General features: G+C 43.2%; 2 protein-coding genes across 2 annotated transcripts in view; both read left to right on the plus strand.

Annotated features, from left to right (window-relative positions):
• PAH (phenylalanine hydroxylase) overlaps nucleotides 1-1001 on the plus strand; it is a gene marked incomplete at its 3' end in the record, with an annotated part of 38815 nt that extends 37814 nt beyond the window's left edge. Inside the window, exons 12-13 of the mRNA XM_082012833.1 lie at nucleotides 230-345; nucleotides 958-1001. Of these exons, the coding sequence (XP_081868959.1) occupies nucleotides 230-345; nucleotides 958-1001 (160 nt within the window). The remainder of the gene's footprint in view (nucleotides 1-229; nucleotides 346-957) is intronic.
• A 7515-nt stretch (nucleotides 1002-8516) lies between these two features.
• Nucleotides 8517-24454, plus strand: part of LOC309402898 (tyrosine 3-monooxygenase-like) — a gene marked incomplete at both ends in the record, with an annotated part of 30396 nt that continues 14458 nt past the window's right edge. The window contains 6 exons of the mRNA XM_081996863.1: nucleotides 8517-8714; nucleotides 9613-9787; nucleotides 13838-13926; nucleotides 17189-17256; nucleotides 18139-18189; nucleotides 21923-22068. Coding sequence (XP_081852989.1) covers nucleotides 8517-8714; nucleotides 9613-9787; nucleotides 13838-13926; nucleotides 17189-17256; nucleotides 18139-18189; nucleotides 21923-22068 — 727 coding nt within the window. The remainder of the gene's footprint in view (nucleotides 8715-9612; nucleotides 9788-13837; nucleotides 13927-17188; nucleotides 17257-18138; nucleotides 18190-21922; nucleotides 22069-24454) is intronic.

Here is a 24454-nt window from a genome sequence, read left to right on the forward strand (position 1 = left end):
TAGCATAATTAGTCCTGCTTGGAAAAAAACAAAGGTAGTAAGGACAAATCCAGATTCAAGCATGTTACAGAATGCTGTAGGTCTCAGATCACTCTGCAGGAATTTCAGTTATTTCCTCTTGCAGATTTTCTTATTCCCTTCGTCAACAAACGCACACACCAAGAAAAGTGTGAGTTACTGAAAAAAGGAGCTTTTCAAGTTTGTATATGTTTTTGTATTTTTGCCTCAGGAAATTTGCTCAAACGATCCCTCGTCCTTTCTCTGTTCGGTACAATCCCTACACCCAGAGGATTGAAGTCCTGGACAATGCAAAGCAGCTGAAGAACTTAGCTGACACCATCAATAGTAAGGAACTACAGATCTGTTACCTTTAGTTCCTCAAAACTTGGATCAGAAATAGCAACCACAAAGCAGATTTCTTCTGCTTGCATTTAATATTCTGAGCCTGAGCAGGATCAAGCAGCGCACATCTCCTTTCTCATGCAAAAATTTCTTGCTAATTCTAGCCAAGTTTCAAAATAACATTTCCACTTGACTGCAGTTTGTTACATCTGAAATACCCCATTTTGGTGGAGGAACTAGGAAAGGCCAGAGGGCCTTATGATGGATTCTGATGTGTGGCTCCAGCTGTTCTCAGTAAGGAAGAAAAGGAACAGCTTGGCTTTAATCACATTTCCTTTTGCCATTCTAGCCTTTTTCCTGATATGTTTTCCCCCTAACACTGGCTAGCCTGCTGAAAGCCAGCACCCCTGGTTCTGTGAGCCATCCTTGTATGGTTGATAAAGGCAAAGGGCTGACTCTGCAGACCTTCCTCCAGTAACACCTTAGTAAATGTGTCCAGTCCAGCACTTTAGTGACCTTATTCTTCCAGGGAATGGATATAAAAGGTAAATATATACAGGAGTGTTAGAAATGTGCTAGCTGTAGGATTAACCGCTCTGATTATTTCCTTTGCAGGTGAGATGGGGATCCTTTGCAATGCCCTCCAGAAGATAAAATGAAGATTTGCTGTAACTTGCTAGTCACTGGCTACTGACTAGAAGTTGCCATGTGCAAATGCCACTATTCATCTAGTCTCGGTGTATTATCTTCCTGTGTACTGCATGAATGCTTATGTTACATATCTTAATTACTATAGATTAGCAGAGAAAGAGACACCTGCAGGTGACCCTTGACTCTTTTGACCTTCAGACACTAATCCATTTTTTCTCACTAATGCATAAAAATTATCTTAGTTCTGGGAATCTGGGGAAAATCTCCACATCTCTTGTGCCAAAGGTTAGCAGAAGGAGATCTCCACCATGCAGAGCTACAGTCTGCTGCAGCTGTGAGGCTGTATTACCACCCTGGGCCCAGGGACAAGATGGCAATGACTAACAGGCTAATCCACCTCACTTTCTCCCACAGTCATCCTCATCCTCCCTTCAGTCCCTCACATTTGTGCAAGGTTCCCATGGAGTCCCAGACGCTACACTTTCAGAGGTACACATATACTGCTTGGCCCTCTGTACCTCTACTTTTACACACAAGCACCTCTATCCTGATTTTTTTTTTTCCTAAAAATGTGATATTGTCATTGATCCAAAACACAGATGCTAGCCAGAAAAACAGCAAGTATGCTGCAGCTTCATTAACAAAGATTAGTCACCGTGAATAAATAGATTGTATTTGCATAAATACCAATCCCCAAAAGGTTTGTGCAGGTCACGAATGCTGTATGCTGTGATGTGTCATTGGTTTGCAGAGCAGAGTCCTGAAGCAAGGCACTGAGGCTGCCTATCCAGGGCATGGAGTCCGTGCCTCAATACAGTACCCACAAAAAACCTCTCCTAACTTTCTGGACTCACAATACAGAAGGTTGATACCAACACCTTGGAAATGGAGGAGAAATAGATCTTACAATACAGCTGAATACATCACAGCCTTCCAAATCCTAACTCACTGTATCTGTGGCTAGATTCCCCACCAAAACTATGGAAGACCTGGGTTAGCTGTGTCCCAGTCTGAGTGCATTCAAACCCAAACATGATATCTTTCAAGACAGCTCCTAAGTCATGATGCTTTTTTGAGCCTCTTTCCTTCTCCTACTTGACCTTTAATCTCCTGCTTTTGGTTAAAGCAGTTTATTCTTCCTGGAGTACAGCTCAGCTGAGGCAGCAAATGGAAGCAAGGGTGATTCCAGCTTAACCCAAATGGCTGAGCCATGGAGAGAGGATAGCTTTGCTGTTCAGAAATCTATTTCTGTATTTTATCCAATAACTTTCACTCAAAGCAGCTAAATGCTGTCTTGGACTGGTCCAATGCCTCCCTGTAGCTCCCTAGTTGAAGGAGGAAGATCGGCATTTGTACATTGGAGCTGAATGGAGCAAAACAGAACAGCTTGAAACAATTCTGCATCATGATACTAACATGATTCAGGAGTCACATTTCTGTTAGAAGATCCAAAGATGGAGAGGGATTTGAAAGTCCACAAATCTCATATCTGCTATTGTACTACTCTTGCATTTATAGTTTGAAAATCAATGGAGTTTTAATGTAAGCATCATTCTTTATGAAGATAGAAAGTACAGCTGTTTCCATTATATTTATGGTAGATAATAACATTAATCTAAGGATACCAGCTGGAACCCTTTTCAATAGACATATACTTATGCAAAATTGTATCATTTCGGTGCTTTGAAGTAAGCTGTTTTATCTCTGTATCTTTTTTCTTCCTTTTTTTCTCATGACAATGTCTGTGTAGATCTTTCAGTCCCGCTTGGCATGTATTTTCAGTCTGAAAGTACCCCATATTTTTCTTTCTTAATATAATAGGACCCATAAGGTAACTGTGTACCACAAAGAGACAATTTCATCCCAACGGTGAAGTTTTCAAACTAATCTTCAGACAGCTTTCCAAGATCCTGTGCTTCTGGATGTTGTTATGAGTGACAGCAGCAGTAAATCTATAGTGATATTGAGAACGCAGGATTCATGGTTGTCTTTTATGTGCAAGTGGAATGGTTAAAGTGTATTGATGCTACACGTCTGATTCTGTGTCACTTAATGCAGGTTTAAATGAGCAATAACTCCAGACAAAGCAGCACAACATAGCTGTTCAGCAAGACTGAGAGATGGGAAAAAGTTAAATGTTCAGTATTTTAAATACTGAGGAAATGTACTGAAAGTAGATTTTCTTGCAAAAAAAATTAGCTTGGGCATATGTGCTTTAAATAGTACAAATAAGTTGCATTTCAAATAGTACTTCTTAATGGGTGACTTCCTACTTCCATGCTAAAGAATATTAAAGTTGTGTAGCAAGATGCTTTTTGCATTGTCTGGCCACTGCAATGCCTCTTTGTAAGATAGCCACACAGGACAATCAGAATTAAATACCCGAGTAGGGAGGAATGCCAATTTGAAGTGGGTTCCAACTCAAAAAAGGCTGGTTGGTACTGGTTGAATATCACTCATCCAGACAAGATCATGGAGCTTTAAAGTGAATCTGATATTAAAAAAAAAATAATCTCTCGATGTGCATAATTGCCTGGAAATGTATATCAAAGCCTTGATTGCTCTACCTTTGCATACTCCACATCTTTGTATGTTGCTCTGACTAACCTATCCCAAGCTACTCTTTTAAGGAACATTCCTTTCTCCTATCCCACTATGATCACATTTTTTGATGTCCCTATCTCCAGCTCTGTTTCAGGTGACCAACAAAGCCTTTTCATGAGGCCCCTTTCCTTTGCAGTGACCTTGGCCAAGGTCAGTGATGATGGTGGAGGGAGGAGTTGTCAGCACAGGTTACACAGGGAGGTGGTCTCATCTGGGTGTCTTAAGATGCCTAGATATGACAGCAGCCTTGGAGTAGGGATGCTTTATTCCCCAAAGGATGCAAAAATTGTTGGAAGAGGGGTTAGGCACAAGAAGACTCCACAGGAGTACATTCTTTTAAAGCCTGTGTCTTCACTGCATCAAACCATGCTGGCAGTTGTCAGAAAAGGCTTTTTTAATGTAACTATTTAAATTAACCTAAATAAACAGAAATATTAATGTTGCACCCATCTCAAATTAATAGCACTGTTCTTATACAAGGTGGAAATATTTGCTATGGAACAGATCAAAAATGGGCAGGTTGTGGAGATCAGCCATGGCCTTTTAAAGCATATACCCCAGGGGCTGCACAAGAGAGTGTGAGCCTGTTCTTGGCGTGGGAGATCCCTGCCTTCTGCAGGGACAAGCTGCCTGTCCCCATAGGAAAGAATGACACACTGTCCTCCAGTCCTTGCATAGCCCTTTAAACTGCAGCACCCAACCTGAGGCCTCTCCTCCTGCACTCCTAGAGGTCCCCAAAAGAGCTGAAAGCAGGACTCTGGAATATCTCAGCAGAGCTGACTAACACCATGGGTGAGTGTCGTGGTTTAACCCCAGCTGGCAACTAAGCACCACACAGCCATTTGTTCACTCTCCCCTGGTGGGATGGGGGAGAGAATTGGAAGAGTAAAAGTGAGAAAATTCGTGGGTTGAGATAAAGACAGCTTAACAGGTAAAGCAAAAACTGTGCACGCAAGCAAAGCAAAACAAGGAATTAATTCACCACTTCCCATTGGCAGGCAGGTGTTCAGCCATCTCCAGGAAAGCAGGGCTCCATCACACGTAACGGTTAATTGGGAAGACAAAAGCTGTAACTCCAAACGTCCTCCCCTTCCTTCTTCTTCCCCCAGCTTTATATACTGAGCATGACATAATATGGTATGGAATATCCCTTTGGTCAATTGAGGTTCCAGCTATGCTTCCCAATTTCTTGTGAACCCCATCCTACTTGCTGGTGGGTGGTGTGAGAAGCAGAAAAGGCCTTGACTCTGTGTAAGCACTGCTCAGCAATAATGAAAGCATCCCTGTATTACCAGCACTGTCTTCATCACAAATCAAAACCACAGCCCCATACTAGCTACTATGAAGAAAATTAACTCTATCCCAGCCAAAACCAGCACAGTGAGGCCTTCCTGGACCCATCCCAAGCATGGATTCAAGGTCATATTGCAGTGTCCACTGGCTCAGGAAGGACATTTCACCACCTGGAGAGCCAGGGCTCTCTGTGCTCATTCTGCAATGATCTGCAAATCTGTGGTGCAAGCTCTGCCTATACTGCTTCAGCTGTTACACTGGTTGATGAGTCCAGTCTGGCTCTATAGAGAAACCTCAATTCACAGAATCACAGAATCATTAAGGTTGGAAAAGATCTTCAAGATCATCAAGTCCAACCATCAACCCAGCACCACCATGCCCACTAAACCATATCCTGAAGTCTACATGTTTTTTGAACACTTCCAGTGCTGGTGACTCCATCACCTTCCTGGGCAGTGCATTCCACTCTTTCTGTACAGAAATTTTTCCTAATATCCAGTCTAAACCTCCCCTGGCACAATGTGAGGCCATTCCTTCTCATTCTATCACTAGTTATTTGGGAGAAGAGACCAACACTCACCTCGCCACAACCCCCTATCAGGTAGCTGTAGAGAGCGATAAGGTCTCCCCTCAGCCTCCTCTTCTCCAGACTGAGACATATGGAGGACCATCATGCTTCGTGCTCTACAAACATGTCGAGATTGGACAGCCAAGCTCAGAGAGTCATGGTGAATGGAGTTAAATCCAGTTGGCACCTGGTCACAAGAGGTGTTGCCCAGGGCTCAGTTTTGGGGCCGGTCTTGTTCAATATCTTTATCGATGATCTGGATGAGGGTATTGAGCGCTCCCTCAGTAAGTTTGCAGATGACACCAAGTTGGGTGGGAGTGTTGATCTGCTGGAGGGTAGGAAGGCTCTGCAGAGGGATCTGGACAGGCTGGATTGATGGGCTGAGGTCAACTCTATGAGGTTTAATAACGCCAAGTGCTGGGTCCTGCACTTTGGTCACAATAATCCCATGCAATGTTACAGGCCTGGGGAGGAGTGGCTGGAGAGCTGCCCAGCAGAAAAGGACCTGGGGGTGCTGGTTGACAGCCAGCTGAACATGAGCAGGCGGTGTGCCCAGGTGGCCAAGAAGGCCAACAGCACCCTGACTTGTATCAGAAATAGTGTGGTCAGCAGGACTAGGGAAGTGATTGTGCCCCTTTACTCGGCACTGGTGAGGCCACACCTCAAATACTGTGTTCAGTTTTGGGCCCCTCACTACAAGAAAGACATTGAGGCACTGGAGTGTGTCCAAAGAAGGGCAACAAAGCTGGTGAGGGGTCTGGAGAGCAAGTCTTATGAAGAGCGGCTGAGGGAACTGGGGTTGTTCAGTCTGGAGAAAAGGAGGCTCAGGGAGACCTTATCGTTCTCTACAACTACCTGAAAAGGGGGTTGTGGTGAGGTGGGTGTTGGTCTCTTCACCCAACTAACTAGTGATAGAACGAGAGGAAATGGCCTCAAGTTCTGCCAGGGGAGGTTTAAACTAGATATTAGGAATAAATTCTTCACGGAGAGAGTGGTCAAGCATTGGAATGCACTGCCCAGGGAGATGGTGGAGTCACCATCACTGGAAGTGTTCAAAAAACATGTGGACGTGGCACTTCAAGATATGGCTTAGTGGGCATGGTGGTGTTCGGTTGATGGATGGACTTGATGATCTTAAAGGTCTTCCCCAGCCTTAATAATTCTATGTGATTCTGTGTGACTCTGACACTAGAGCATAAAGACAGCCATAGGAGCCTGATGGATCTGCCCTGCCAGTATTTGTAACCAGTGCTTTAAACATGCACCTCAAGCCCTAGGGCTTTCATCTACATGTCCACATGTAGCTGGAGTAGGAGACCTTGTGCCATTTGCCATTTCTGCCACACCTGTGGCCTGGATATGGGGATGTGTGCATCCACCCTTCATGGGAAAGCCCCCAGTCTGGACTCAGATAGTCACACTCAGCTCAACTCTTTCTCCTGTGCCCAACCTTGCCACCACTGCTGGGGGAACGTGGGTGTGGGAAGAGCCTTTTTCTTCCTTAAAGCCCACTTCTCCCTCCATCCCCTTCAGTTTGCAGCTGGAATTCAGCCGCCTCTGACGTGCGCCCTTGCCCTCCAGGAGCCCCCCGGGACGTGAGACGGGCCGGAGCCCGGGGCAGCCCGGTGAGCGGAGGGTGCCGCCGTCCGGAGCCGGGCCGCGTTCAGCACTGCGGACAGCGGCCTGCCCTGCCCTGCCCCCGGGCGGTGCCGCGCCCCGCGGCGCCCCGGCCCACGCCCCGGCTGGGCACGGCAGCGAGGACACCTCTTCCGCGGCTGGCACTCACCGCGCCCTGCAAAACCCACAATGTCCGAGGTCTGGATGGGACAGTGTTCCTCAGGACGCTGAGACCTGCCTCCTGGGTGTGGTGCTCCAAAATTCACCTGGGGTTTGTCTGTCTCAGCCAGGCAATAAGCAGGGAAATTGAGACCTTCCCAGTGCTCTGTCTTGGGCCAAGGGGAAGCATAGTGCTGTCATGGTCTCTGGAGAGCAAAATTTGGTTGCACCATCCTTACCTTCCCCGGCTAGGGAGGAGGCAAGAGCAATACAGCACTGTGGTGTGTTACCCAGCCAGTATCAGCCTAAGGGCACATCAGAAATGACTCCATCTGCAAAGGGAGGACAGAAAGGTGGCCTTCCCTGTGGGCCTGCAAAGCAATTTTCACAGGAGTTCCAGCCCACTGTAACTTGGGACATGAGGATATGAGTGTTCATACCCAGAAACATGTCTACGGATCTCAAGGGGTGCCATGCCCTGCCAGGTGGAGAGCTGAATCTTTCCTGAGTTTGCCCTGCCAGATGTGAGAAACATGTGACCCTGAGCTTTTTGAGAGTCTATTTCACTGGAGATGAATCATGACAGAAACACATTCCACCAGGGGAATTTAGCATGGAAGCTAAGGAACTTACCCTTAGCTCTTCAGTCAGATCCTGTGGGCAGGAAAAGCTCAGAAGTAGTCAATGAGCTTTGACTCTGGCTCAGGTCTCTCTGGCACTCCCACAATTGTGTCTGTGCAGAGGGGACACTACTTGGATTGGGCTATGGGCTGGGGCAAGACCCCCTTTAGTTTCCTGGGTGCATGGTCAGTGCAGAGAGGGCTCAGTGAGGTAAGAGAGGGTGGGGAGGAAGGGCAGTCTCAGACATTGTACAGGGCAGTCCGGTCTGGTAGATGTAAAAGGGATTCAGGCTAATTGTTTCTCCACAAAGGAGCCCATCTCCAGGGGTGAACAGCTTGCAGACACCTTCAAACTGGGCAGGAGCACCATGCTTTGAAGTTATCCAGAGGAGGAGGGTTATCTTGGGCTCTTGCGCATATCCTACGCAGGCAGCTTCCCTTGATGTGTCTGGCATGGCCAACATAAATGTCCCTACACCTAAAACAGTAGTAACCAGCTTGCCTCACTGTTGTCTGTCAGCTCTGATCTCACCACCTGCACAGACACACTGCACCTCTAGTCTCACCACATCCCCTGCCCATTGCTCTGGGAGAAGCACTCGCATCCTACAGCAGTTTCCACTCAACATCTGGCAATTTCAATCCACTCCCCTGTCTCCCAAATGAAGACTGACTTGTTGGGGATCTCAGGCCAAAAAGAAGAGGCCAGCAAGGAGAAGGAGATGCGTGGCACAGAGTCCTTGAACAGGCAAAGCATCCTGGACTCCAACAGGGAGGATGGCAGAGCCACTCTCATCTTGACCCTCACCCTCTGCAACGTGAGGAAGATTGAGCTCTTTAGGGCAGCCAGAGTCTTTGAGGTACAAACCTCACCATTCCCTTCCTCCACTGAGCCCTCTCTTCTGTCCCTATTCCCTTCACCTCTCCCACTCTGCATCTCCCCCTCTCTCACCCTTCTGCTCCCTGCCTGGCTTGTGCCTCCAGCTGCCTTCCCCCTTTCTCGTTGTCCCTGTTTTGCTACGGTTGCTCAGAGAGGTTGTCTGGCCTCTTCAGGTGAAGAAGGAGAGTGCCCTGGAGGGAGGGAGCAGCTGGACACAGTCATTTAGAAGAATCGTTATTTTAGATAAGGGCTGTGTAGAGCACATACCAATCTATTATGTCTCTCTAACAGTTGTGGACAGCCATCACTAAACAACATGCCAGCATTTCAAGCACTCAGATTGTGGGTATGTTAGGAGCCAATGAATTTTCTCTGCATATTTGGCAGGAGATGCAGAGAATACAAGAGCTGTAAACCACACAGGCATTATATATTCTGGGCACTTGAAGTATCCCTACCAGGTGCTCACTCTCATCTGTGAAAATGAATAACTCAAAAGAAAAGTATCGTATTCGTTACTCATTTTTAATTGTTCGCAATTATTTAATGATTATGGTGTTATTATACATCAATAGATCTGCTTTCATTCTGCCAGGGTCTTACCCAGCAGTTACCCAGCCACTCATTCATTATTTCTGCACAGATGAAATGCTACAGTCAACAGTATCTCATCTTTCATCTCCATCTACCTCTACCTAATTCTACAGTGTTCAATCTTTAGTTCTGCCTGTATTTTAGCTCCTTCTGTACTGGGCATTATTAGGCTTCATTGCTTAACATGCATTTCTTGTTAAGACCTTTTTTAAAGACATTGTAGAAGTGTATCTAGACTTACCTGGATTTTCAGTCTTTGGAGAAGCTTCATCTGGCTCTTGCAGATGTTTGAAACTCAGATCCATCACTTTGAAACCAGACAAGCCAAAAAGCCCAAGAACTCTTCTGACGATCTTGACATTTTTGTTGAATGTGAAGTTCACAGTGCTGGTGTTAATACCCTTATCACCTCCTTAAAGAGTGTAGCAGAGGATGTGAAAACTAGCAGAGAAGACAAAGGTAAGAAATATACCCATCTGGTAGTCCTATTTTGTTTCTTTTCAGAGTAAGTTTTTTAGCATTAGCTTCATAGTAGTAATTTAATTAGTCTGAGAAACAGGTGCATTCATTTTTCTTCACTGCATGACTGTTTTCCTTGAATTGGGACCATTCCCATTGGTGGGGAAAGGGAGGCACTTCGTCATAGCCAGTGGAACTGAGGTGAGAAAACTGTCCCATCAAAAAAGGAAAGGAGAAGGATAGAACAGCAAAGGAAGAAGTTAAGGAGAAACTGGAAACTCAATGACAGGAAGACTGTGGGTTGAGAGCTGGGAGCTGTGCAGAGAACTGACTTCTCTGAAGCTCTGCAGAGTAAACACAGACACTTGGTGGGAATTCAGTGATATGGCAGAGGGTCTGAATGTTTCATTTGCTTGTAGTGTATTTCTAAAAGAAGCAATAGGTTTTGTATTGGTTTTGTTAAAAGAAGCAGTAGCTGTCTCTTTATGGTATCCTGGCTACCACTGTCTGGGTCCAGTAGTACTGTCTGGAGGTAGATTGCTCCTTCACTGAAAAGAGCTAAATGCAACAAGCTGTAAGAAACTTCCAGAGTGGAAGAGAGAGAGAGGGTCAGCAGAAAATCTGCAGGTACTGGGCACACTTGGAGAACCATGGGATGAGCTTCTTGTAGAGAGCAGACCCGCTGCCAAATCTGGAGTACCAGAGCATCAAGCATTTTCCTAGGCACCTGAAAATCTTGTTTGGAAGTTGTGCAGCTTCAAAGCTTGCACTTTAGGAACAGTATTTCACCTGGAAAAGTGCTGCAAGTGGCTACTCCACTGCCTGTGTTGTATTTGAGTCACCATCTCTACCAGTCATCAGGATGGGAAGCGAGTTTGCCAGAGGTAGGTGGGTATTTTTCCTGTTTACAGGCAGGTAGGGGATCGGTGAGTACAACAAGCTGTTACAAACCTTCGATACAATCCTGAGGATGCCAGAGGTGCCCCTGATAGATGAGAAGGCTGAGGGTCCAGCTCATAGGTTGAGTTCTCTGAATACAGAATTGCCATGAGTTTTCCCACCCTTGGCAAGGCCAGGCAGAAATCCCGAGGGCCCTCTTAGCTAATACAGTCCTGTTTGGACACCTTTGGGTATTGCTTGAAATCCACCTTCAGTCTAGTAATGAGAGGCAATCCGTGCTAAGCTGTTATCAGGCACTGTGGGGATATCAAAAGGGTATCACTTGTCATCAGGGAAACTGGCGAGCCAAAGAGCATTTTGGAGGTGAAGAAGCATTTCTTTAGGTTTTCCTTGGGAGTTGAGAGGTTTGCGTTCAGAAGTAGCAGTTAGTTTCAGGTGTGCTGGGACTGGGATCTACAACAAAAATAAGGGACTGTTAAAAAAGGGTGTGTTTTTTAGCAGAGGATTAAAGCAGATAAATATTAGGGACAAAATTTTCTTCACATTTTCCTTTTTCTTACTGTTTTGAACAGCAATCATAAAAGTAATCAGGCATATTCTGAATGTAATGATGCTAGAATTAGAAATAGAAAGGCTCTGGTCATTTGCATGCCATGTATCCTAAGTTAGCTCAGACTTACACACAGCACTCCTTAGTTTGTAAAGTCTTTTCTAGGTGTTTCAGATGCCAGAATTCAGTAGCACCCTAAGCAGTTAATTTGATTTCAAGATTAAAGGATCAAAGAGCTGGTATTTGCGGCCCACAGAGACACCTTAGGTATGGGCACCAGCAAGAACTGGGGATTTGGAGGTTTTGTCCTTGTCCTGGTTTCAGCCAAGATAGAGCCGGTTTTCTTCACAGAAGCTAGTGTGAGACTGTGTTTTGGATTTGGGATGAGAAAATGTTGATAACGTGCTGATGTTTTGAGTTGTTGCTAAGTAGTCAAGGACAGTCCAGCTTCTCATGCTGGACGGCCAGCGAGAAGGCTGGGGTGCATGGGAAGCTGGGAGGGGACACAGCTGGGACAGCTGACCCAGGCTGGCCAAAGGGATACTCCCTACCGGACAACGTCATGCCCAGCACATCAACTGGAGTTGGCTGGGGGGCGGGAATCGCTGCTCGGGGACGGTCTGTCGATCGCTGGGTGGTGAGCAATTGCTGTATTGGGCATCACTTGTTGTACATTCCTTTGTTGGTATTATTACTGTTGTTATCATTGTTGTTTCCTTCTCTCTCGCTGTCCTATCAAACTGTTTTTATCTCAACCCACGAGTTTTTTCCCAATTCTCTCCCCCGTGCCACTGGGAAGGGGGAAGTGAGCGAGTGGCTGCATGGTGCTTAGTTGCTGGCTGGGGCTAAACCATGACAGTCCTTAAAGCTCTTCATGTTTTTGGTCCTATTGAGGTGAATTTGGGAGTGCTAAAGTGTCAGAGGACTTTCAGTTCAGCTAGCCCCTAGGTCTAAGATTGGTTAGTGGCCCATTTTACTGGTATGTCTTATTGAAAGAGTCTAGCTGCAGTTTCATTTTCCAGTGGGGTTTGCAGATGCCTGTGAGAGCATATTGGTAACCAGGAGATATCCAAGTTGTATAAATATGCTTACTGGTCAGCAATTATTTTACTGGGAAGATGCAGGTGTGTACATTCTGGCTACCCCCATCATCTGAGGCTCCAGCTCCTGGGTTAATCTATCTTTTTTTCCCACATAGACTTCTTACTTTCTTCTTCGGAGATTTTAGGTGAGCCAGACAGGCCTTCCCAGGCAGTCTAAATGGACAGTGATGAGATAATGCCCTGCTCATAGTGGCTTTAACGCAAATTAATTTGGTACTCAGTTGATAAAAGCAGTGGTTATCTCCGCTTCCATGAAGCAGAGGCAGATGCAGCCAAACTGGCACCTGACAGCACTGTCCCTGTTTTCCTGGCTGCATCCATTCCTGTGACCAGGTCAAGGGTTCTGCCATGGTCCTTCCTCCCCTCTCCTTTAGCCTGTCTGCCCTCTCCCAGGACTCAGTAAGGGATAGGCAAGACGTGTTCGGGGACATACGCTGGAGGACTTATGAGCAGGTAGAGGTTTTGAGGAGATATGGCTGTAGATGGCAGGACAGGCACCTTGCATGCAGAACCGTTGGTACAGCTAACGACAGAGGCTCAGCAAAAAATTCTGGGTAGACGTAAGACATCTGTCAGACTAGTATTTCTTCCTGCTTATCACAGAATTGGCCATAACTGCGTGAAAGAACTGGAATTTCCCAACATCAGTGTGTATTTGTAGCCTTGTGCCTTTGTGAAGTGGCTCTGCCTGGATATAATATAGTAAGGCTAAAGCTAAATTTGCCATTCAGTTGAGACGTGCCTCGTTTCCTTTTGTCAAGTATGAGATTAAGGTGACCCCAAACAGACTTTTTCTGAGCTGTAACACACTAAGTCTGACCACAGTATCAGTCTGACCTCATAAAACAGTATGAACTTTGTCTCTTTTCAGTTGTTTTTTAATTGATTGGTTATAAATGCTGGCACTTAAATTGAAATGGGCACACTTCATGTTTATTTTAGTCACCAGAAAAGGTCCCCATTTCAGGACAAGGAAACTGGAAATTCAGCTAATGCTAGAATAATTTTGCTGAAAAAAGTAAAAAGGAGCTGGAAGGAAAAAACTGAAGTGAAGATTCTACTTGGCCTGTTTTATTTGTAGAATTTTAATGTTTTCTTTTTAAAATGTTTTCATTTTTAAACGTATGAAAATCTAACACTACCTTTTAGATAAGATCAAAATATTTTTTTAAATCTAAAATGTAGAAATAATTTTGTCATGCTGTGTCAAACAGAATGTCTTATTTGGCCTAAGAGGAAATGATTTTGCCTTTAAAAATTGTTTCTACTAATTAAAACTGAGAGATTATCCTTACAAGTTAGTTTCAGATCATTTTTCATCTAGTCCGCCAGTTTGGTTGGCAAAGTCAACTACTGACATACAGTGACATGTAAATATGAATATTCCTGGATATTGATGAAAAGAAAGTTTGTAATCTTCATCACAACTTTTATTTTCTGTCTCTTTTAAAGATTGTTTGATTCTATCTCATTTAACTCTTGCTGATTTCTCTCCAGTGCCCTGGTTCCCCAGAAAAATCCAAGATCTGGATAAGTGTCACCATCTGATCACTAAGTATGATCCCAGTTTGGACCATGGTCACCCTGTAAGTTTAATGTCACTGTTACTTGATTTTTTAAAAATAAACTCTCTGTAGGAAAATTTTTATAAGGAAAATTTCAGGAGTAAAGAAATACTCATGAAAGGATAGAAAAAATGGAGGATCAGATACAGGCTGATCTTCAGTGAAATTAGGGAGTGTAGAATTAACAACTTAATAATGAGAAAAGCTTATAGGTCCTGATTCATCAAGGTACATATGATTAACATCAGACACATGCTGAAGTAATTTCTATTCAACATATTCTTTAGCATGAGTTTACATTTCATTGTTTAGTTTAAAAAAATCTCTGGTTTATTATTTCACCCCTGATATATTTGAAGTATTCCCACATTGTACTAGCTGGTCCAAATAAGAGTCAGGTTCCCCAGCCTTCTGCTTTTTTGTGTTTTCTATGTTTTGACCTTTCAGATATTCCATATCTGCATTTTTAATTTTGCATATGCCAGGAATCTCATTCAAGTGCAGATGTACAGAGGATGGTAATGAGGATAAATGGCAAAGAGCTAGTAACTAATAAATACCAGATTCCCAGATCCCACAGTTTGCTTAAACTTGCAAAAATTGTCTAGACAGAAAATAAGATAACTACATGGTAGCACTGATTTGTGGATATAATACCTGAACTGAGATTTAAATGTGACTGGAGAAGCTCAAAAGGTCTAGGGATTTCAGTTGAGGTAAGCATCTGAAGTTTAAATAGGAAGCAAGTTGGAAAGATTATAATCCTAATTTACATCTAACTTTTCACAAGGCCTTTGGAGCCAGGATTTTGGCAGTTTGTTGATACTACTCTGCAAAATATTGTTAGAATGTTTTTGACAGGTTTTCCCTTGGATTCAGGCAGTAGGTCTTTGTTAGTAAAGCAAAAAGGGCTTTACTCCTAATAGTTTTGTGTGTGTACTCTTAGCCTTGTCGTAATCAGAAACTCTTAGAAGGAAGAGGAAAAATGCACTGTAGAGTCCTACTCTAGGGATGATAATAGTAAGGCAAAGTACTGGGAACAAACAAACAAACACTCGTTTCTCATCAAAGTTTTCCAACTTTAGTACAGGTAAGATATGAGTTAGGTATACGCAAAGAAGGGACTCCGAAGGGCCATTTGCTGATTGACAAGATAGGTCACAGAACTGTTGTGAATTGTTCTGCCAAACATCGCATAGAAGTGGTGCCTGAAAATGAAAAACAGCACAGACTTTGCACTGAAAAATGCAAGGAAGATTTAGGTGGGCACCAACAGAATCTACAAGATTTTGTCATTCCCTTCTCTAAATGTCTGAATTCTATTTAGACCCCTTTATTAACCTACACAATGTTAATGTTAGCTATGTACAGTTTGCTGTGGCACAAAAACACTTTCCAAGTCTATATTCTATTTTTTAGAATCACATATTAAACTACAATGCTCTAGGAGAGCTTCGTATTCTCCCTAACTGGGACATCTTTCATTCTTTCTCACATCTTTCTGATAGAAACAATCCAAGTACTTGTCATTTTCCTGAGCTTGCTCGGCGGCTGTTTCTCATGAAATAAATGAATGCACATTGGGAATTCTTTGAGCTGGACTAAGTTCCCCTCCTGCTTTGCCAAATAGGAGGTGTGAGCACTGAAGAGGATGAGAGAAAGCACCAGTGGTGCAGAGTTACCAAAGTCTTGAGTGGGGATAAATCTACGCTGCAGAATGCAATGCAATGTAGAAATACCTAAACTAGCTTGAAACAAGTTAGGTCAGGCACTGAAAACCATTTGTCTGTGGCAGGAGGGAGCACAACGTGGGCTCATTTACTGTGCTGCTGAGCACGGCTCAGAAATGGACAGTTTGGAGGAAAGTACCAAATATGCTGATCTACAGGTAGCTCAGCAGAGGCTTTGCCTATACATTTACTGCCACATAAACAGTTTGGGCTGTCCATCTCAACAGCTTCACTTTGTCCTTTACGGTCTCTTTAACGACCAGAAAAGCGAACGGATGACACTGTGACACCGGTCTCTGGGGCACCCTGACGCTGGCTGTAGCGGTTCCCCAGGGAGGCTCCTGCTGCCCAGGGAGTGGGTACAGAGCCCTGGGAAGAGCAGTGACAAAGCTGAGAGGTCACAGCATCAACGTGAATCTGGCCCAATGGCTTTTCCACGTGTTTTGAATGGACTTGTTACAGCTACTGACAAGCAAGGCTGGCATCTGAATGAACATATTATCTATAACACATGACAAAAATAAACATGCTCTCAGGATCCAGTTCTTTCCTCAGATTCACGCACACAATACTCATTAACTCCAGTATTACTGGTATTATTGCTACACTGAAAATTATGTGAATAAACCTAAGGGAGAAATTTGGCTTGTAGTATACAAAGCGGTTCCAGTAAATTCTGAATATTTTAGAATAATAAATATTTGTACAGTGATGCTGATCAACGCTGCTTTATGAGTTATATTAGTAACAGAGTGCCAGATTTCAGATTTTATTCCTATTATGAATGATGTAAAATTCAAAGGAATTTGATTCCACATCTCTATTCATATTTAATAGCTGGAGAAGCCTGCTTGAAGCTCAACTTCTAGTAAACACTGAGGGGGCAAAAACAAAACTCTGGCATTTAATAAGTAAACTGCCCCTTTAGACAGATACCACTGGATCTGTCTTTATCATAACACTCTAATAAATGGGCAAGGGGAGACTGAGCTGAAAGCCTGTATTTTCTACAGATTCAGTGGTGGCTCTAATGATTTCTAGCCAGTGAGGACCCCTTCTTCTCCCGAAGTGCAGTGCATCATGCAGGCGCGGTGTACGTTCTCTTGCGAGGTGGTTCTAGGCTTGGTACCATCACATCCATCACCGCCCTATATTGCAACCTTCCTGCTTAGCGCAGGAAAAAAATGGTTCAGGGATTCAGCACTTCTCCAGCGGAAGTGACACCCCTATTTCAATTCCATTTTTAGTGTGACTTGCATTTAAATTTAACTGTAAGTGTACTGGTCTGCGATGTAGTGTTTATGAACAGCTCCAAAACCTTCCCACCAAGCCGTGTGACTTTCCTTTCTGGTCACAGGCCCAAAACTTTCATCAAAATGTCATGGCTGTAACTGAGTGCAGTCTTTGGCTGTTCATAAGGCCCGAGATTCATTGCCTCAGGGAAAACATCTTATCTGAGGCCTAGCTTTTCTGAATGCTTCTGGCAGCAAATTTATTTATGCCTGCAAACCTCTCTTAACGTAAAATTTTTTTCAAATTATTTTCCAACTCAGGGATACGCCGACTTGGAGTATAAGAAACGGAGGGCGTTCTTCGCTGATCTTGCCTTTAAGTACAGAGCGTAAGTAAAAGGCTGCTGAAGAGAGGCTTCAGTGTCCACAAGTCCTTTCAAACACCTTCATGTGCAAGAAATACCAGAGACTTGATCATCAACGGATCAATGGGGCTATCTTTTAGAAAACAGAATTCAGCCACAGGAGCTTTCACTCCATACGAAATAGACTTTTCCCACAACACAGCAAATATACCTTAAGATAAAATCTTAGGATTGCATTCACATCTCCTTCAGTGCTGTATTTTGTCTTAGCAGAGGTGATTTATCAATAGGATTCTTTCATTTCAATTCTGCAGTTCCTTTTAGGACTAGCTCCTGAGTTGAGGCTAATCTTTTTTAAGGAACTTTAAGGAACGATGTTTAGAAACATATTTTTGATGGAGAAAACCCATTTACTATTTTTGTTATTGTTTGACAAAATGTCTCTAGACATATACATTAGCTAAAAACTAAAAACCTCTCAGGTCTTGCGTGGGTGACTGAAAACGTTTCTGCCTTTATGTATAAAACTTCAGCAGAATCACACTGCTGCCTGACAGAGTCAATCAGGTGTATGGGTGGAACTGGTTGTGGATTATCAGCCTCATGGTGTCCAAGAACTGGTGAAATCTCCCAAGTCTTGACAGACTTCTATTTGAGTACAGCTTTCTCACCACCACCACATATCACAGCCAGTGCAGCACAAAACAGCACAAAAGCCACACGCTAAACTGACTCAGAGCTACTGAAGAAGCACCAGTGAGGAAGAGGAGAGGAGACTGCCCATCAGAGAAACTAGTGATAGCCACACAGTGTATGCCTGGGCAACTCTCTGCTGATGAGTTTATGAATCTTTCTCTCTGATGATACTGTGCTGATCACATGCATTATTTCCTCTCTTCATTACAGAGGAGACCCTTTGCCTCGCATTGAGTACACAGCGCAGGAGACTGCAACTTGGTGAGTTTGTTACTTATATTCTGACTCCTGGGCCATCCCACTGCAGTCCTGGGAAAGACTGGCAATGTGAGACAGTTATAATGTTTTAAAACCATGTTTATCCATCTCAAATTTTTCTCCTTGGTTAAGTGTCACATTTGGTGATTTGTTTTGCAGAGTCCCATTCTCAGGGCTGGCCTTAACTTTCTAGAGCAAAATGTATTTTCCTGACCATCTCCCTTCCTGCCAACCACACCAAGATAGCAGCAGCCAGAAAACACCTGGAGCCTGTAGTATAGTTTCTTCTAAGTGACCTCTAATTAACCATGGCTATGGTGGCGACAGAAATGCCACCTTTCCAAATCTGTTGCCAGGAGGCAAATGCCCACTTGCAGGATGGAAGTTCACTCAAGGAATGTGGCTGATCTAATATTCATAGGACAGACCAGCCTTGCCGGCTCTTTTGGAAGTATTCATTGCTGTTAACATAAATAGGTATCATTCTCTTGAACTGAAGATAAAGAACGTTTTGGAGTGTCCTTCCAGGAAACATTTACACTGTAAAAAGATCCTTGATGTCCTATGAAATGATGGCAAGTTACTTTTACATGGGTGCAGAATTTATTCACTGGAGCTTTGTTTCTCCTGAAGGTTTGCCACTCAAAAGAAAAAAAGAAAAAAAATCCCAAAACCAAAACCAACAAAAAACAAAAAACCAAAATTAATTCTATTCAAAGTATGTTTGCAGATGCTATGTGAAGCATGTGGCAGATTTGAAAGAAAGCAGAGTTCTTATTCCACATACCTCTGTTTCCACTTTCTCCCACTCCTTTAACAAATCTCAGTAAGCAGCAATAATTACATATTTGTATGGTAATGCAAAGATAAATATGTCCAAATGTCTCAACTAAGAGCTGTGTCCCAGGACTGTGTAAATTGCCACATGTGCGTGTAATAAGAGAGAGTTTTTGTTCAGAAAAGTTTACCATTTAAATGGAAAGAGAGCCTAAAGGTGGGGAAAAGGAAGGATGATGACCACATTTTATAACTGTGGAACTGAAAAAGCTAGAGCTTAAGTGATTTGCCCAAAATTATACACAAAGTTTATGTCAATGCCAGGAATTAAATCAATACACTATATGTCTCATGCCAGAACCTCAACCACAGGGCCATCCCATCTTTTTCAGTGATTATTTTATTTTAAAAAAAATCTACTGTGCCATAGAAAGCTTGAGGGGTGTTGCCCTCAATCACATAGAAACCTTGCATCCAACTCATCCAGGCGGTCACATTTTTACTAAGCTCAAATAGGTTTTTATAGCATCTTTCAATTGTCGAAGATTGATGGTCGGTGTCATGCTCATGATTGTTACCACCAGCCAACAATCTTGGCATGGGATGGTGTGTGGGAATGTCATATTTAAGAAAATTTAATTTTGTGTTCTTTCCTGTTTTTTCCTTTTGTTGCCAACCTCCGTCATTCCAGCCCTTCTCCACCTAGAATTAGTCCCACTGTGGTAACAGAATAGGCCTTTAAAGGAGTATCTGCCCATTTCCCCAAACAGCCAGCCCCAGCAACCCAGGTTGTCTTGTTATGTAAAGCTGTTTCCAAAATTAGACCTCCCAATGGTTATCACAGCCCCATGGGGCTGGGCCCTGAGGTCAGCTGCATTACAGCACAACTTAATTGAGCACTGTGCAATTGAACGGGAAATTTGTAGCACAGACTAAATTCCCTTGGTGTTCACTCTGAAGAGTTGTTGGATGCCTTCAGTTTGTAGCAACATGGTTATAAAATGAAAACTAATCAAGTGAAGAAATATAACTTTCAGAAAACAGAGGGTACAGATGATCTGAGTTTCTGTTTTCAAACAGGCTTCTTGGAAGGCCCTGAAATGAAGTAGTTATAAAAGACATCTTATGGGTAAAAGCTATATAAGAAAAAGAAAGAATCTAGGATGAAATTATAGGGATGCACCTGTCACATCTTCATAATAAAACTGAACAGTGCCACTTTTTTCTAAAAGAATAAGGACATTTATGTAAAATAAGGTCATTGCCTTTAAAGTCTTTAAAGTGACTGGCTCCATCCTTCGTTATGAGGCTCCATTCTAGAGTATTTCATAGCCTGCGCTTTCAGCAGTTTCTCTTTCCATCTCTGGACTGAAGTACTATGAAGTAGCAGCTTGATGAACTTTGCATAATAGTACCTCCATATAGTGAGGCATTACACCTACTTGAGACACTACCTTAGGGCAAGCTCAACTGTTGTCTGGGAATATCTGCTACTCTATTGACTTTGGAGCGAACTTAGGTGATTGCCTTAGAGGTACTTAGAGAGGAGAGACACTTAGCTTTAGATTATTCATCACTAGTCTCTGAGACTGCCTACGTTTCTGTGGTAGTCAATGTTTGGACACACAGTAGAATCATACTTTGGTGAAAGAGACCATCTGTGCAGAAGTGTAAACAAGCCTGCCCTCTCTAGATTCCAGTCTGGGGATGAACTGTGCACTGGTTCAGATCCTATGCAATCCCACTGAAGTCAGTAGTATCATATGGGGAAATAAGCCAGGGCAACACTTGAACTCTAGTCCTTCTCATTTTTTCCTAATTCTTCTATGGAAATGGCCCAGTCTCCTGCGGCTTTTGCAATAGTGACAGCAGCCACTGTTTCCCTCTGTTTTTTTAGGTTTTTTTCCTCCTAAGGTTTTTCTCCTTCCCTTCATTCTGCTTCATTACTCCCACACTGTGTCAGACATTCATACAAATGAAGAGAGCCATTACCAGAGACTGGCTATCACCTCCATAGCAACAATAGCATCACAAAAAAAAATATAATACAAAAACAACAAAAGGTCATTTTCCGTAGTCAGCATTTCCAAGAATGATCTCAATTTTCATAAAACAATGTTTATAAAATTGTTAACACCCTAGGGCCATGTCTGAACAAAAATAACCATTTCTATAAGGTTCTTTGCCATCCTATTACTATTTGTTTATTTTGCAACAGCTAAATATATTCCAAACCACAACTCTAAATCCAAGCACCATCAAATTTAGGAGAAGCCTGGAGCCTGTGCCCAAATCTGGTTATATATATTTTTCTTCAGCTGGTCTCTTTTTGTATAATGGGCTGAATGCTTCAAGAAGTTGGCACGTCTTTCAAATAGCCCATGCCAGGCATTTTGAACTGCAAAAGTATGAACCTCTTTGCCTGTCCAGATGTTACTCTTCAGTATCAGAAAATGTGCCTTTTTAGGAGGAGGTTGTAGGAGTCAAATATAGGCTAGGCTTCAGCATGGAGATGGAGGGACCAGCATTTCAAGTTGTACCCCCACAGAGAGAGGGAGGGAATACCTGACTCATTCCATCCCTAAACTGCAGGACATAGAGAGGGCCACAGCCTCAGCTTTCTCCCTGGGATTTCGCTGGCACCTCCAACACCCTTATACCTAAGCAAGAAACACTTCTGAATCAGGATTAGAGTGCTGTTACATTAAGGGAGGGTGTAGGAAGGGATAAAACAGATTCACTGAACAGAACCCACCTTCTGAAGGCGAAGTGAAACACAAAACTCTTATGCTTTGCTACATCCACCCAGGTATTGGCTTCCAAGTACCAGGTGTCCTGAGTTCAGATTTTTAGACTGTTGCCTGTGCTGGGGGTTTGTGTCTTTCTGTGGATCTGTAGATAGGGCAGAGGAGTACTGCTTTGTTGAGGTGGGTCATGCTATCTGACTTTTGCTTTTCAGGAGAGAAGTCTACAGGAAGCTAAGCAGCCTTTACCCTACTCATGCCTGTACACAGTACCTGGATGCTTTCCAGCAGCTGGAGAAATACTGTGGCTACCAAGAGGATAACATACCTCAACTTCAGGACGTCTCCAGTTTTTTAAAAGGCCAGTCATTATGAATCATAGTTTATTCTGGGGTTTCCTGGATATATGTGTACACCAGTTACACACACAAACCATCTCACAGGACCCAAGCTGGTGAGCAGAGCTGATTAGCTGCAGAGTTCCCTTGTGTGAAATGAGTTGTAGCACAAGATATTAATACCAGACATATCTAGGGACCAAGCTGTAAGTAAGTTTGTGTTTTCTCTGTGAGTGGCTGCAGTTGGTGTAGCACTAACCAGCTAATTCCAATACTAACAGAAGTACATCCATAGCAGCACACTGCTCAACATGACTTCCACACATAGGTTTTTTATGGGTTTAGCTGTATTTTATGCTTCTATAGCTATGCTGCTAGTAAGACCCAAACAACTTTGCTCCTTTCAACTCATCAATCAAATGTGTGCTTAGGCTCTTTCCTGTTTTACAGGTGTGCAGTGCTCAACCAACCAAACCTCGACTAAACCATAGGCTGTGGTGTGTCTCCCAAAAGTCCTAGGCATACAGTGGATGTGTTTCAGCTACTACAACCTATGTGGAGAGGCGTAGTGCAGTTCCTCCTGTCATTGGTTAGCTGTGGGTGAGCCCTAAACTATCCCACTCCCCCAGTTAGGACATGAATCCCAGCATGTATCTTTAGCATACATGGTGATAAGTCTTGATATAATAAACTATAGGCATGCAGAGAGAGAGAGAGGAATACCCTGAGGAGAAAGTCATCATGCTATAACCAGTCCACACAGCCAGATAAACTTCAGTCTTCGCTGTTACTCATCAGTATCTGTGAACTCAAGCAAGCAATTCCTTTTGACTTCAATACAAGTTGAACTGCAAGATCTGTATAGTGTTACCTGGCCTGCCAGTGAGGCTGGTTTGATCAGAAATGAACTCTACATCATAAGCATTTCATAACTACTTGAAGGGAATTTAAATGGTTTAACCATGTGACCATTTAACATGGCAAGTGTTTTTCTAAAGGGTTAACTAGATGAACCTAAGTGCATTTTTCTTTCTAGGAAAGATGTTTGGATTTAGGCATTCATTGTCCTCCACAGCTGGAAGAAATTACAGCCAATAAACTCAAGCAAGCTCACACTACAACGCACAGGCCTGTATACATGAGTTTTTTAGGCCAAGAATTAAGCCTTACAGATAACTTTAGGTCAACTGCTCAAGACCTTCTCTTCAACTCATTCTGATTTCAGAGATTTTTGGGCAGCAGCTCCAATCAGCCACACCCCCAGTTCTCTACGGATTGCTGGTTTCATTGCACAGTAACAAAATAGAAGTTCAGATTTTGCAGATATTACCTTCAGCAGATAACTTTTTCCTATGGCTTTTCAAGGCAACTGGCCAAGTCTGTTTCATCAGCAGACTGATTCAGTGGCCTATATTTTAAAGGGCATCTCAGGGAACATAAGCTGTAATTTTCACTTTCCTTCCTGCTCCTCTGACATGGATGCTAAAGCAATATAAATTTCCCTAGGCTTTTTCATAGTACTTCCAAAACTGTGTTACTTAGGGCTTGCTGCTCATCTGATATATTTTTCAGCTGGTGCAGTTTTCACTTCACTCAGAATTTACCCTAAAGATGACCAGATTCTGAGCTTTTCACATTCTCTGGATTGGCGTCGTATGGCATCAGCAGCAAGGGAGTACCCTTCTGTGCCGGCTCCTGGCCAGTGCCTAAGGAGACGTGGCTGATGGTCTGTCTATTCCCCCAAACACCCTGCTTTCTTAACTGGGGAGTGGGGACAATAGTAAGCTACTTTACAACCACTTCCTATTTCCTGGTTAACTCTGATGCCTTTGCTCAGCATATAGACAAAGACATAATCTCCATAGATTTATTTGCTGCTGTTCAGCTTTTAGGCATTTCTGTACCCATTACCTTTGAATTCAGTGGAACTATAGAAGATAACCATGGCAAATGCTAATGACCTAGTCCCTCACATTGTCAGGTAGAAGCATTGCTGTCCACTCTTTTTTTGTCTTGTATAGCTTCAGATGTTTTGTCACATCTAATTCTTCCAGTGAAGCCTTTTTTTTCCCTTTTCTTCTCTTCTTTTTTTTTTTTTTTATGAGAAAAGTGCTAGTAGCCAGACAGAGCAAGACAAGAAATGCTGGAAGAAACATTAAAAACCAAACCAAAACAAATCTTGTAAATGGCTTGGTTTCTGGGTGGGATTTTTTTTGTTTGTTTACATAAAATAAATTAGGTTCCAGGCTCGATGACACAATAGAATATGGATAGAGAAGGGAGAATAAAGCCATTTCTGAATTTTTTTGAAAATGTAGTTTTATGCTTTAAAGAAGATGAAATGTCATTTATGGGAGCTGAGAATGCAACACAGATTTTGAATATAGGACTTCAAAAAGATTATCGTTG

This window comes from Phaethon aethereus (genome assembly GCF_964289735.1).
Source record: "Phaethon aethereus genome assembly, chromosome: 1".
In the NCBI taxonomy this organism is placed as follows: domain Eukaryota; kingdom Metazoa; phylum Chordata; class Aves; order Phaethontiformes; family Phaethontidae; genus Phaethon; species Phaethon aethereus.